Genomic DNA, 14,254 nt, shown 5'->3' with positions numbered 1-14,254 from the left:
ACATCGCATCGAAATGACGTCACTGTATTGCACCCTGCATTGTGGAATACGAACGGAATCCCTTGACGCAGATGAGAGCGGGAGTCAGACGGTGGCTACAGCGTCAGAAAAAGATGTGGCTCTCCCCCAGGCTTATCACAGTTTTGAGGATGTATTTGATGAGGTGAAGGCGGAAGTGCTACCACCACATAGACAGTTTGACTGCCAGATCGACCTGGTGCCAGGGGCCAGCGTTCCCAGCGGCAGGCTGTATGCCCTGACGGAGCCTGAAAACGTGCATCTCCGGGGGTACCTGGATAAACTCCTCAAGCTAGGATTCATCCGCCCGTCCAAGTCTCCGGCCGCCTCGCCACTCTTCTTCATCCCGAAGGCTAATGGGGAGCTGAGAGCCTGTGTGGACTTTAGGGCATTGAATGCGATAACCATAAAAAATCGGTACCCCTTGCCTCTCATCAGTGTACTTCTGGAACAGGTCAAGAAAGCTCGTATCTACACCAAGTTGGATTTGAAAGGGGCATACCATCTGGTACGCATGAGGGACGGAGACGAGTGGAAGACCGCCTTTAAGACCAGGTTCGGCCTTTTTGAGTACCTCGTCATGCCGTTCGGTCTGTGCAACGCCCCAGCAGCCTTTCAGTACTTTCTGAATGAGGTATTCAGAGAGGAGTTGGATATCTACGTGGTCGTATATATCGACGACATCCTCATCTATTCGTCCAGTGTGGAGGAGCACGTACACCACGTCAAAACTGTGCTCCAAAAGCTGAGGGAAAACATGCTGTTTTGTAAACTCGGCAAGTGTGACTTCCACGTCACATCCGTGGAATTCCTCGGAGTGATGCTGAGTCCAGAGGGACAGGAGATGGCAGAACGAAAGATCAAGGCGGTGAAAGAATGGCCGGTGCCCCAAAGCGTGAAGGACGTCCAAAGTTTCATTGGCTTCGCCAACTTTTACAGGCGGTTTATAGATGGATTTTCAGGATTGGTGGCCCCAATCACACAGCTACTGAGGAAGTCCAAGGAGTTTGTCTGGTCCCCTGAAGCGAACACAGCCTTTGAGGCCCTGAAAAGCGCCTTTGGTAAGGCGCCGGTGTTGGCTCACCCCGATCCGGATCTCCCCTACGTGGTGGAAGCGGACGCATCGGATGTGGCGCTGGGGGCTATCTTGTCCCAACGCAACCACGACACAGGGGTGCTTCATCCCGTTGCGTACATGTCCCGCAAACTCAACGACGCCGAACGCAACTACCATATTGCGGAGAAGAAGCTTCTCGCAATCAAGGACGCCTTCACCGAATGGAGGCATTGGTTGATGGGGGCAAGACATGTGGTATCGGTGTACACGGACCATCGGAACCTACAGTTCATGACGGCCACAAGACACCTTTCTCCCAGGCAGCTGCGGTGGATGATCTTCTTTGCGGGGTTCAACTTCCGCATCACATATCGGCCGGGGACGGAAAACCGGAAGGCGGACGCCCTGTCCCGTCAATCTGCAGTTAAGGAACCATTGCCTGCGACCGAGCATTCCATCATTTCCCAGAGGATGGTATTGGGGGTTATCCAACCGGATACTTTCCTGAGGGGAATAAAGAGGGATCAGGTCATTCGCATGGCGGAGGTGGCTCCTCAGTCACAGAGAATGGCAGCTGAAGGACGGGATACCCCTGAAGGGCAGGTGCCTATTGATACCCACGCCTAGGCTAAGGAAACAAGCATTCATCTGGTGCCATGACTCTCCATGCGCAGGTCATTTGGGCTTTGAAAAAACGGTGGCTAGCATGGGACGGCATTTCTGGTGGCCAACCATGAGAGTGGATGTCAGGAGGTGGGGGACAGGAGTGTCCTACGTGTGGTACCATGAAGGCCGACCATGGCCGAACCCAAGGGCTCTTACATCCACTTCCAACCCCGGATAGACCATGGGATAGCATATCACTGGACTTCGTGGTGGGCCTACCGGTGGACCAGGGGATGACGGCAATACTGGTGGTGGTGGATTACTTGACGAAAATGGGGCACTTCATCCCCTGCAAGAGAGTCCCTACGGCCGGGGAATTGGCGTCACTACTCCTAAAGAATGTGGTACGACTGCATGGATTACCTGGGGTGATCGTGTCGGACCGGGGGTCGCAGTTTACTGCGCAATTCTGGAAGACTTGGTGCACTGCGCTGCATGTTAAGACCGCCCTCTCCACCAGCTACCACCCTCAAACGGACGGCCAAACCGAGCGCCTGAACCAAACGCTCAAACGGTATCTGCGATGTTTTGTGGACCAGGGCAGGGAAGAATGGGTCGACTTGCTATGGGTTGCAGAGATAGCCTACAACAACGCCACTCACAGCTCCACACAGTCATCTCCGTTCTATAGCAACTATGGCCAACATCCCAGGTTTTTGCCATTTCTACATCCGTTCAGAGAGGACAGGATTCCCGCCACAGCGGACAGGGTGGCACACATAAAAGACACGTTGATGCGCTCAAGGGCTGTCCTAATAGAGGCCAAGAGAAGATACAAGGCTGCGGCAGATAGGAAGAGAAGGCCCGGGCCACTGTACCGCACTGGAGACTACGTCTGGATATCCACAAGAAACATGAGGTTTCAAAAGAACAGTGTGTTCCATCCCAAGTACATGGGCCCCTATCGAATTACCAAGTATATGGGTCCCGTGAACGTGAAGGTGTGCTTGCCCCAGTCATTGCGGATACACCCTGTCTTTCATGTATCATTGCTCAAACCAGCACCCTCCAAGCCGTCTGGGACACCTAGGCCGGTATGCGTGGAGTCGGAGGTGGAGTATGAAGTGTCGGGCATACGGGCGTCCAAATGGCGCAGGGGGAAGCTGTGGTACCTGGTTGCGTGGAAAGGCTATGGCCCGGAGGAGCAATCGTGGGAACCGGCTGAAGGGGTTCATGCTCCGCGCTTGGTCTCCTTGTTCCATCGCCGTTTTCCTGCCAGCGCTGGTCCCGTGGGGAGACGCTGAGAGGGAGGATGTACTGTCAAGAATTCCTGTCATGCGAGGGGTGGAAAACGGTAACCAGCGAAAACGGACTACATCTCCCAGGATGCTTAGCGGTTGAGAGGTTATGTAAACCGGAGAGCTGTTACATAACTCAAGGAAAACACGCCCTTATGTAAACAGGAGAGCTGTTACATAACTCAAGGAAAACACGCCCTATAAAGGGAGGAACCGGGAGGTACAACGCTGTCGGATATTGTGTTTACACCGACGTACCTGCTTCGTGAAGAGCAGTGTTCCGGAGTGGTGCTCCAGTAAGGCAAGAATGGAGGTAGGTCGAGTCGTTACTCCCTGGGCCGTGTCTTGCCCCATCGTCACCTGTGAAGGACCCGGAAGCTCTACCGGTCAACCATTGAGCTTCGCTTTTTGACTCGGCTGAGTCAAAGCGCAGTGGCGCTTTTGCTGGTTGGAGTCGTAACTCCCAGCCCGACCAGAGATACAGGGACTGCCAGCTGTAACGCACACCAGGAGGTGTTTGCCGCATTACAGACTCGGAAGTCCACAGGATCGATCGAGCGGCTGCTCTCGGTTCAGTCTTCTTGCTTTTGATTGGGGTATCGGTGACGCATCACCAGGAGGTGACTCCGCGTCCCGGTGCAGTCTGAGGAAGAGGTTGAGCGGCTGCTCCCTTCAGGTAGAGACCCCGGCTGGGTGTTTCCCTGACTCCTCGATTCTCCCCAACACTCTTCGTGCCCCTCACAGCCTACCGATTGGCATTGTCGGCCATTTCATTTCTGCCCTCTGTTGGCATACGCCGGGATCGGCGTATATGCAGAGGACGGTTAGGACCATCCGTGCTGTGGGCTGGTAACGTACTTAGCCTGGAGGATTCCAGTGACTATAACTTTTGTTTACTCTTTGTATTATTTTTGCCTTCATTAAAATAACTAACCCTTCACAAGTGGTTGCGTCCTCATTATCGTGTCTGTTAAACGATCCTGAGACGTTCAGGGCGTTACAACCCTCCCCCGCCCTCATGTGCTCAGTATCGGCCAATTCACGCATTAATACAGAGGTTAAAAACTATGCAACGATCCTCGCTACCCGTATGAAACAAGTGCTCCACACCACATGTAGCCCTCGCCCACCGTAGTCTCCTTTCACCATACCTGGCCCTAGTGCTGGTCGATCAGCCAGGGTCGGTATAAACGGAGTATTGTCAGACGCCTTCCCGATCGCAAGAGGAACCGGACACAGGGATGTCCCCTTTACCCCTCTCCTCGTTGCCCTCGCGATCAAGCCTCTGGCTTACCTCTTCCGGATAGATGTCCAGATTCAGGGGTTGCGCTGGCAGGACTCCCACAAAAACCGGATCGCCTTCTATGCAGTTGACGTTCTCCTCTATTTGGCTGCCCCGGCCCGTTCTGGACTAAGATCCCTTCAGATCCTCCATTCTTTTGAGAGGTCGTCGGGCTTACGCCTCAAACTGGCCAAATCCACTGAGGTGCCTCTCCATGCCTCTAGAGAATGCGTGGATTGGCAAACCACCATCCCCTTGCGAAGGCTCTCATTCAAATACCTTAGTATCTGGGTGACGCTTCTCCCCGAGCTGACCTGGTCCCTCAATCTTACCCCACTCCTCACACGTATAAAAGATGACCTTTGTCGATGGCACACTCTTCCACTTAACCCCCTCGGTAGGGTCGCTCTCTTTAGGATGATGGTTCTTTCCCGTCTTGTGTACACCATTCAAAATCTTCCACTCCACCTCTCTCGCAGCTGGTTCCGCGACTTGGATGGGGTAATCACGACCTTCCTTTGGGGTGTTTCGAGATCATGTCTGGCCCTCACAACTTGTCAATGGGCCACATTTTAAGGTGGTATGGGGATGACAAATCCCTTTGTGTACTACTTAGCCACCCTCCTTAAGGTGATCCATGACTGGTTTAAAGGCGGATGGTCGGATCCAACTTATCGACTGGAACTGGAGAGCATTGCATTCTCACAAGTCCAGGCCCCAATTCCTCACGCTCTACCATTAGTTACCCATACAGTTCTCCTGGCATGGCGCTCTGTGCTGCAACACATTCACTGGGGCGCTAAACTTTCACTACAAACAGCGCTGTGGCACAGCACTTGGCTGTGGGAGGTTGTGACACCAACAGGCTTCCAGAAATGGGACTTGATCAGTATAAATTGCCTGGGAGAGATATGGTGAAAATTGCAAAAAACTCTCCACACCACTGGAGTCAACTATCTAGGCTGATGAAGGCTGACAGCCAGAAACCGGTCCTTGGATGCTTGATTCCGGTCTGGAAAAGACATGGCTTGGTAGTTCGGACTGGACTGTTACCATGAGGCACAGGGTCAGAGCTGATTTGCATATAACCAGTGTCTAACCCAGGGTGGTGTGGAGTGCAAAAAAACGATGGATTTAGGCCCAGATCCTTGTACTGGGGTGAATGTATAACATTGTTCTGCATTCTGTCCATCAACTGTGTTTTTTGCAATTTTCACTGGGAGATATATGGTAGCACCTGTCCTCCTTTTGGGACCTACAACAGGCATACTCCTTACACTCCACCAAATTCTTCCGATACCTTCAGCTGCGACACGCCCTAGCCCTCCACATCCCTGACAACACTACAATCCCTGAATTTAGCCCACTGATGGCCAAGCTTCTCATGGGGAACTTGGGAAAAGGAGGTAATATCCCAAATGTATTGTTCCCTGATAAACAATTCCCCATCCACACTAGAATCTATTAGAGCCCCCTGGGATCGCTGGCTGGGTCCACTGGAGGAGGAATACTGGAGAGATGCTGTGATGGCTCATAGGACACTCACTATATTAGCCAGGCTCCGCCTCATTCAAATCTACTACCTTCACTGCGCATATCTTACCCCGGTGCGGCTCCACAAAGCGGGGTTCCTCCCATCCCCACAATGTCCGCACTGTAGGGCAGAGCCAGGTGACTCTTACCAAATGGTCTGGTTCTGTGCCATCCTTTCTAAATACTGGGCGTCAATTGTATCTGAACTGAGTGGCATACTGTGGTGGGAGGTCTCTCTCAATCCCCTTGTCCTTCTCCTAGGGGTGATGGAGGGGCTGGATGGCTCCTGTGCTGACAAACTATTTCTAGGAACAGCTGTTCTAAAAGAGATATTGCAGCACCTGTAAAGAGTCGACATCTCCCTCTATGGCAAAATGGCGCAGGGATGTGGACTGGTGTGCTGTCCAAGATAAAGCTGTACACGAAGCAAGAGGGTGTCTGCCTTAACATGAACGTATATGGGGCAAGTGATGGGACCGCTGGATGGAGTATCCGCAACACGGGTGGACTCACACTCCAAACATCCAGATGGGGAAATCCACTTGTAAATGTATTGAAATCTCTGATACGTCAAAGTGGTGCTATGTTTACTTTAAAATGCCATTAAAATTGGTTATTAAAAAAAAAGAAAATCTTACGAAGGAATGTGTGATTATACGAGGGAAAATTTGCCGATAGAGATTCAACATATAACTGGAGAAAATTATTAGCAACAGCCGCTGAGATAGTGCCCTGGGGACAAATGGCATCCTCAAGCACAAATTCGCAATATTGGGCAAATAAACTGACTATATTATTTAATCATATTCTGGTGAGCAAAGAAATTCCAGATAAATGGAGGGGCTCAATTCTGGCCCGATCTTCAAAGCTGGACAACCCACGTACCCTGCCAATTATAGGCTAATAGCCTTAATGGACTGTGAGGCAAAATTATTTGCCAAATGCCTGTTGGCAGACCTAACGTCTTGGGTGGCTTCCAAAAGTCTGCTGCCAAAAAATCAGACTGGCTTCATTAAAGACATGGGTACTATTATTAATATTCAAATGCTAGCACTCTTAATCGAATTGTCAAGACGTCGCTCATTGAATCATCATTTGTGTTTTATTGATTTTCGCTCTTCCATTGACACAGTGCAAAGGAATATTCTTTGGGATAAGCTATCGAAATTGGGAATTTCACCTAAACCTCTGAGAGCGATTCAACTGCTGTATACGAATACCTGGACGAGAGTAAGGTTGGGCACGGCACAACCATTTAAACAAAAACAAATATTAACAACGAAAGGTTTGAAACAAGGTTGTGTCTTGGCCCAAATCTTGTTCAATCTCTATCTTGCTGAAATCTCTTTAGGTTTGAATAGCATTAACTCACACTCTCCATTGGTGGCTGGCTTCAAGGTCTCCCATTTATTGTATGCCGCAGATAGTGTTGTTGAGCTTTACAAAGGTGGGGCTGCAGCAGTTCATTAATTCTTTATGCCTCATCCCAAGGGTTAAAGGTCAACTTAAAGAAGACTAAAACCATGTTGGTGTCAAGAGGTATAGCAGCTCGCCCAACACTGATACTTGGGTGTCATATTAGACGCAAGGGGCTCATTTAAGAACCAGTGTGCGGCACTACAGAGAAAAGGAACAATTCGTTAACTGCAGCATTTGTACCCTCCGGAGCAGCTTAACAGGGCTTTCCCTCAAGACTCTCTTACCAGTTATGTCAGTTAAACATATTCCATCTCTGACATACGGTGTGGAGATCTTAAGAGGGAAGGATGATAACATCATAGATAAGCTTGTGACAGGAATCTACCATCGCGTGTTCAACCTCCCTCAGCAGGCATCACCATCTCAAATTTGATTAGAGTTTGGGCTTAAGACAGAATTTAAACAGCCTAGAGGCATATGCTAAATTCTGCCACAAACTTAGAAGAGATAATAAATCTACCCTTATGACAGTGGTCTGGGAGGCTATAAGTGACTATAAACACACGCAGGCTCATGAATACTACAAATTGGTTTTATCTACGTTTAAGGCAGAACAATTATGGGCCTTACCCCTTTCTCAGATGGTATTTAATAAAGTCATCAACGGGTGCAGTAAAAAAATGTCTTCACTAATGGACCGAGAGGTGTTGGCGAAGAGATCCCATGCGTGGATAGTATTTGCATCATACTGCAAGCTATGCCCTCAGAATTATCTAGGGGACCTGAATGGTCTAAGTTCTTGTGACTCTGGCTTGGCAGTTTCTAATTTCGTGGTGACGCACCAGCTTGGAAAAAGCTAAGTAGTGAAGGGACATGCCGCCATTGTATTTATAAGAGAGAAGACATTTGTCATATAGTTTGTAGTTGCCCAGCCTTAACAGCTGAACACAGAAGTCTTTTGAGGCAGGATTTTATTAGTCAGACTATACGAACATGTCGACAAGCAGTTATAGGCTGCTTGCAGGGAGAATTTTTACAATTTACTGGCAGATTCTTGAAGTTCGTAGATATAGCAGAGAGAAAATTGGCTAATAGTGCCCGGTAAAGAGATCTTATCGTTATTATTCAATTGGCTTGCGAAATATCACAAATCAACTAGGACCCTCTGTGTGCCATACATCAGGATCGGATAGTCCTATTCATAGTGTGCGGCAAGTTGGTTACAAATAGATTAATTGGGGTATTCTATATAAGATGATGTTACCAGTAAACGCATGTTACGATAGGTGTGTTTGATGGCCTGGATGGCTCTGGGGCCGACAAACGCTTCCTTGTGACTGCGGTGGCAAAACAAGACCTAGCGGCACTCTGGTCTCAGGCCAAGCCCCCTACTGTACGGAGGTGGAGACGGGGGTGTACTGGTATGGAACTCAAGAGGAACCCCTCTTTGAAGTCCGGGGCTGCCCTGAACTATTCAAAAAGATTCGGGGTAAATGGTTCAATCTATTGTCCTGAGGGGTGTGTGTGTTTATATGTATCGTGATAACCTTGCACAAGACTCTATCCTGAAGAATGATATACAGGTCTCTGTCATCTTCCTTGCTGTTGTATACCATCCAGACACTGTGCCCGATTTTGCTGCTAATGTAAATTTGTGGTTTTGTTTAAAAATCAATACATTTGATTATCCCCCCCCAAAAAACGTTTCGTTTAAAAAAAAAAAAATTAACTAGATGAATTGAGGGTTCTTATGGCGGGATACATTTTATTTTACCCATGTTGGTTTTTAAAAAATGGTTCAATAATGGATATGTATGAAATGTATGACATTTGTCTAAAGGTGTTTTAGTGTAAGTTTTTATCAAATGAACAATACATTTTTACATTTCATTTTCATTTCACTGCTCCACCAGCTCCATCTCTTTACTAATCACCCCCACTTCCCCTGTAGGAAACCATTCAAAGTGGTTCCCTTGCACGGGTAAAGGATGGTTCGTAGTGGATTTTAATTTCCCTATATTGGAGCAAGGAGGGCAAAAAACAGTCTTAGGCAAACCCTTAAGAGTGGTAAAAGATACAACAGTACCTTATGGAGGTTGTAAGGGGGTTGGTCCAGCCCAGCCTCTTTCGGTCAATGAGGGGCACAGTACAGGCCTGCCCTTGTCCTGGGCTTCGCCCAGGTGCAGCCTGCGCTGCATGTGGAGAGCTGGCGCTTAATAGTGCTTGGGGCCCCTTCTTCCGCCTTGCAGGTATAAGGAAAATGCCTCCTGCCATGCAGGCAGCTGGCACTTAGAGTTCACCCTTGATTTGAGGCAGGTCCCCGCATTTATTCTCTAACCAGGTTAGTTCACTAGCTTGTCAGTGCTGTTACCACCTATATAATTGGAAGATTTTCCCAAGTCTCTCAGATCATGCTACTAAACCTTGATCCCCTTCCTTGTAGCTTTTCTCTATAACTGTTGCTCATGTTTTCATATTAGTCTTCCTGCTTGTCCCCCTCTCCTTGCAATTTGTATTGAACTCCTCTATTTCTCTCCTTCCAATTGCCACTTATCCCCGTTGATTGCCTCCCTTCACTTACTGTCTTCTCTTTTTTTAATCCTGTTTGTTATTGTCTATATCGTTTTTAGCTGTGTATATGTTCTCGTTTCTCTTTTCAAGTGTTTCCATAAGGGCCTTTTCTTGTAATCTACCCTTATGCCACTACTCTTTAGTTCCTCTCGCCATCCTGTGACAGATTTCAGTCTGTATCTCTACATACCCTCAAACTTTAGAATATCCCTATAATGTGTGCCTGCTCTTCTTCTGTTCTCTTCAAATCTGTGATGTTTCTTTAGCCTGGTTTTTCATTCAAATTGTGTTATCAAATTTATGGTCAGCTCTTCTCTTAAGATCTACATTAATTTTGTGAAATTAAAATCGGAAATGATGATTTTTTGCCAAAGAGTACACCGTAAATGTCACATGTTTTCAGGACACTCTTGGCATGTTACTTCAGTTACACATTCCCTGACAAAAATCTAATGCAATTTACTTGACTGTTTATCACTTGGAAGTGCACTCTAAAATGCCATGTTGATAATACGTTTAAACAAAACATTTTTTTCAACTGTTGTCTTAGAGATCATCTTTTTTCAGATGTACTGCCCTCAGCTCTAGACGGTTATGATATAAGTATAGGGATGTCTATTGTAGGATCACAAATTAAGTGGTGCTTGTTACATTTTGAGTAATTTATCTCAGATTCTGAACAGTCTTGATGCTCTCTGTTGACTTTTAAAGTTTGTTAGTAACAGCAATGGTAATGTTGCTATGCACACTGTTCTCTAGAAAGTCTGTTCTTTCAGTTAGGTTGATATACTGATGATTAATACATTGTCAGTGTATTTTAGAACATGTATAATGAGCTCTTAACATACAGCTAGTATTTTAATTGTGTTTCAATATTGACTTTTGATAGTGTGCTGCAACTCTCATCTACTTGTCCGTGAGAGATGTCTTCCAGCTGATTAACTACTACAGCTTCAGTTATTGGTTTTTTGTTGGTCTGTCCATTGCTGGGCAGATATACCTCCGCTGGAAAGAGCCAGACCGCCCGAGGCCTGTCAAGGTATGTACACAAAAAAGGTGTTTTGGTTTTGTAACAAAACTTGTGTATTGTGACTACTGCTGTTATTAACCTAACCTCATACGCGGATGATACTCAGCTGATACTCGCTGTCAGAAATGACGGGGAAACAGTGGCGGAAAATTTCAAGACAGGTATGCTGGCCATTGGAAAATGGATGTCCGAAAACTGCTTGAAATTAAATTCCGACAAAACCGAGGTGGTCATTTTTGGCCACCTCAGCCCAAGCTGGTCCCCCACTTGGTGGCCATCATCTTTCGGAGCTGTACCTGAACCAGCTACGAAAGTGAGAAACCTGGGTGTCATCTTTGATGACAACCTAAATTTTATGGCTCACGCAAACCAGACAGCATCCAATGCCTTCTACAAGCTACGGTTGGTAAGGAAGATTCTCCCGTTTCTCCCTACCAATGTAGGAAAGACATTGGTTAGCGCAATGGTCCTGTCAGCACTGGACTATTGCAATGGCTTGTTCGCAAACGCCCAAGCGAAAACAATCAGGAAGCTGCAGACAATCCAGAATGCAGCAGCCAGACTTCTCCTCAACATTCCTAAATTCAAACCTATTTCTGAATCCTTGAGGAGTCTCCACTGGCTACCTGTTAGGAACCGAATTAAGTTCAAGACGCTATGTATCGTCTATAAAGCACGACATCATCAAGCGCCTCAGTTCCTATGTGACCATCTCGTCCCGTACATTCCTACTCGAATGCTACGATCTGCAGGACAGAACGACCTGATTGTGCCTCGAACCAGATTGGTCAACTGGGGAGATAGACGTTTTTTAGTCACCGCCCCAAGATTGTGGAACATGCTTCCACAAAACATAAGGTCAAGTCCAAACTTATTGTCCTTCAGAAAGAAATTGAAAACTTGGCTATTTAACCTCTGAAAAACTATATAGATCACATAGGAGAGTAATTCAGTACAGCGCCGAGACGCCTGCGGGCAATTGTTCGCGCTCAATAAATGCCAAAAATAAATAAATAAATAAATATTTTTTTTCATTCCGCATGATTTTTTTGTATTTTGCTTAAGACCACTATTTGTTGGTGTTCAAGTTATCAGGCATAAAGTTACCATAATCAAGTTTTATTATGAAGAAACTCCACTTATAAACCTACTTAATTCTAAATATGTCCTTCAAATTTTGAGAACAAAACCTGGTTCTCCACTATTCAATCTTAGAGAGTCACAAACATAAATCATTCCTTGTAAACTGATAGGCTTCTATCCACAAATTCCTTACCTTGGAATTATCCGCGTGGTCATCCACACATGAAGGGATATGGGCAGTGCTTATATAGGCTCCACCCCAACACGCTGACACCAGTTAATTTAGTTCTGCGCTAGTCAGCGCAGATCTAAAGAGAGCTACACGGTCATTTTTTGACTGACACTTTTTCAACTTTTTTTCAAAGTTTTTTGCGATCCTTTGTCTTAGAGTGGCAGGGATGTTAACAAGCCAGCTTCGAGCCCTGCTGTGCCTGTCACCAACAGATGTTATTGGACCTGCATCTTATTTGTCTTTGGCCCCTCAAGTGCAACTACGATGAGAAGACCTGCATTGACTGCAGTGTCATGCACCCCAAGGCTTTGATGGAACGGTCCCTCAAGCTCCTTGCTGGGCGACGCCACAACAGTCTCGTTCCCGGTCAACAGGAAGGTCCTGGAACAGTCGCGGAGCTCTAGATTCTGGTCACACTCAAAGTAGTCTTCGAGTAAGTACCACAAAAAAGAAGCAGAGCAAGAAGCCTGTCCATTGAAAGCATCTGATGAAATGAGCGAGCGTCTTCTTAAAAGGCCTGGATCTGCGGTCTGGATCCACGGTAGAGCCTGTGCCTGGGCGGGCTGACTCTGCGTCTCCCGAGTTTCAGCGTGCCTGAGTGACCCCCAACCCAACTTTGCAAATGTTATGAGGCCATGCACCTCATATTTGGGCAACCTGTCCCCACAAGCGCACCTGAGGGTCGGTAGTGATCCTCCGCTGGCAGTTCTGCCCCCTACACCAGTCGGGCCCCTTGGATCCACAGCCTGATACAGACTTGCGCCAGTTGTAATGTCAACTCCCCGACTCTGACACAGAGCTGGTGGGAGTTATCCGATGCCGACTGGAACCATGCTCTCTTGGCCAAAAGCCTGAGCCCTCTTACTATGGGTTAAGGCTTGGGGTAGATTTGGAGGGGCCACGAACCCTGAAAAATACCATTCCCTAGACCCTAACATGGACTGGTGAGGAATTGGCGGACCCCAGTGGACTGCACACCTCCCCAGATACTGGCATGGTCTCTCTTCCTACTGTGGCTATGAAGAAGCAAGCGTCTTTTGCAATGGTGCTGAGATGGCTGGCCAAGGTACTGGACCTTACCCTTCCCTCAGTGGCAGTTAAGACTAACTTCTTGACAGAGGTGCTTCAGCCGGAAGTGACACACTCAGAACCTTTTCTCCTATTAAATGAAGCCCTTTCAGATGTCCTGCTTGGGAGCTGGTCTGAACCCTGCACAGGTGATCCTGTGAACAGAACAATTGCCCGCCGCCATTGTCCCGCCCCAGGGGACCCCAGTTTCCTCACACAGTACCATACCCTGGAAAGCATGGTGGTCCACGCCTCCTCTTCCCATGGAAATCCTGGCACATTGTCTACCACCCCACCAGATAGGATATCCAAGAGGGTGGTTACCGTAGGATAGAAAATGTTTTCTTCTTCCAGCGGGGCACTGCAGTCCGTGAACACTGCTTAGCTTTTGGGTGGTTACTCCCATGCACCGTGGGATTCAGTTGCACAGGTGCTGCCTCTGGTTCCAGACCATGCTGTCCAAAGGCATTGCCGATGGGAGGGATGCAGCCATGTTCATGATCTGATGTGGGCTAGACACGAGTGACTCGCTAGGCAGACGAGTGGTTTCTTCATCAGTGGCATTATGGTACCATGCCTGGCTGAAGATGACTGGCTTTACAGGGCATGTCCAAGCTTTGCTTAAGACATGCCCTTTGATAGCTCCCTTCTCTTTTGAGATGAGACTTACTCGGTGCTGGAGTTCTTCAAGGACAACAGGGCTACAGTCAGATCCTTGGGCATTTCCATGGCCCCTGCCAACCCCAGTCCACCTTTTGCTACTTTTGTGGCCACAGAAGGGGCTTCCAGCCACGTCTTTACCTGCTCAGCCACCATGGAACGCCAGCTTCCCAGCCTCTGCATGGCAGAGGGCACTGTACCCCCAGACCCTGGGGCAGTCCACCACACCTCCCCGGCAGCCGCAACCTTAAAACCTCTTTAGTTCTTTCTTCAACCATCATAGGCAACCAGTGGGAGTCAGGATACACCACCACCTGCACCACAGGAGGTTGATAACATTAAACCGCTGGGTTCTCCATTGTCCGAAGAGGCTTCTCCCTCCCTTTCGGGACTACCA

General features: G+C 47.9%; 1 protein-coding gene across 1 annotated transcript in view; it reads left to right on the top strand.

Annotated features, from left to right (window-relative positions):
* The window catches only part of SLC7A6 (solute carrier family 7 member 6), a 374,495-nt gene that overhangs the window by 297,311 nt on the left and 62,930 nt on the right, over nt 1-14,254 (top strand). Inside the window, exon 8 of the mRNA XM_086947751.1 lies at nt 10,674-10,823. Coding sequence (XP_086803877.1) covers nt 10,674-10,823 — 150 coding nt within the window. The remainder of the gene's footprint in view (nt 1-10,673; nt 10,824-14,254) is intronic.

Source organism: Lissotriton vulgaris, chromosome 12 (genome assembly GCF_964263255.1).
Source record: "Lissotriton vulgaris chromosome 12, aLisVul1.2, whole genome shotgun sequence".
NCBI classification, from domain to species: Eukaryota; Metazoa; Chordata; class Amphibia; order Caudata; family Salamandridae; genus Lissotriton; species Lissotriton vulgaris.
Note: the sequence above shows the minus strand (reverse complement) of the source record. Positions and strands in the feature narration are given on the sequence as shown.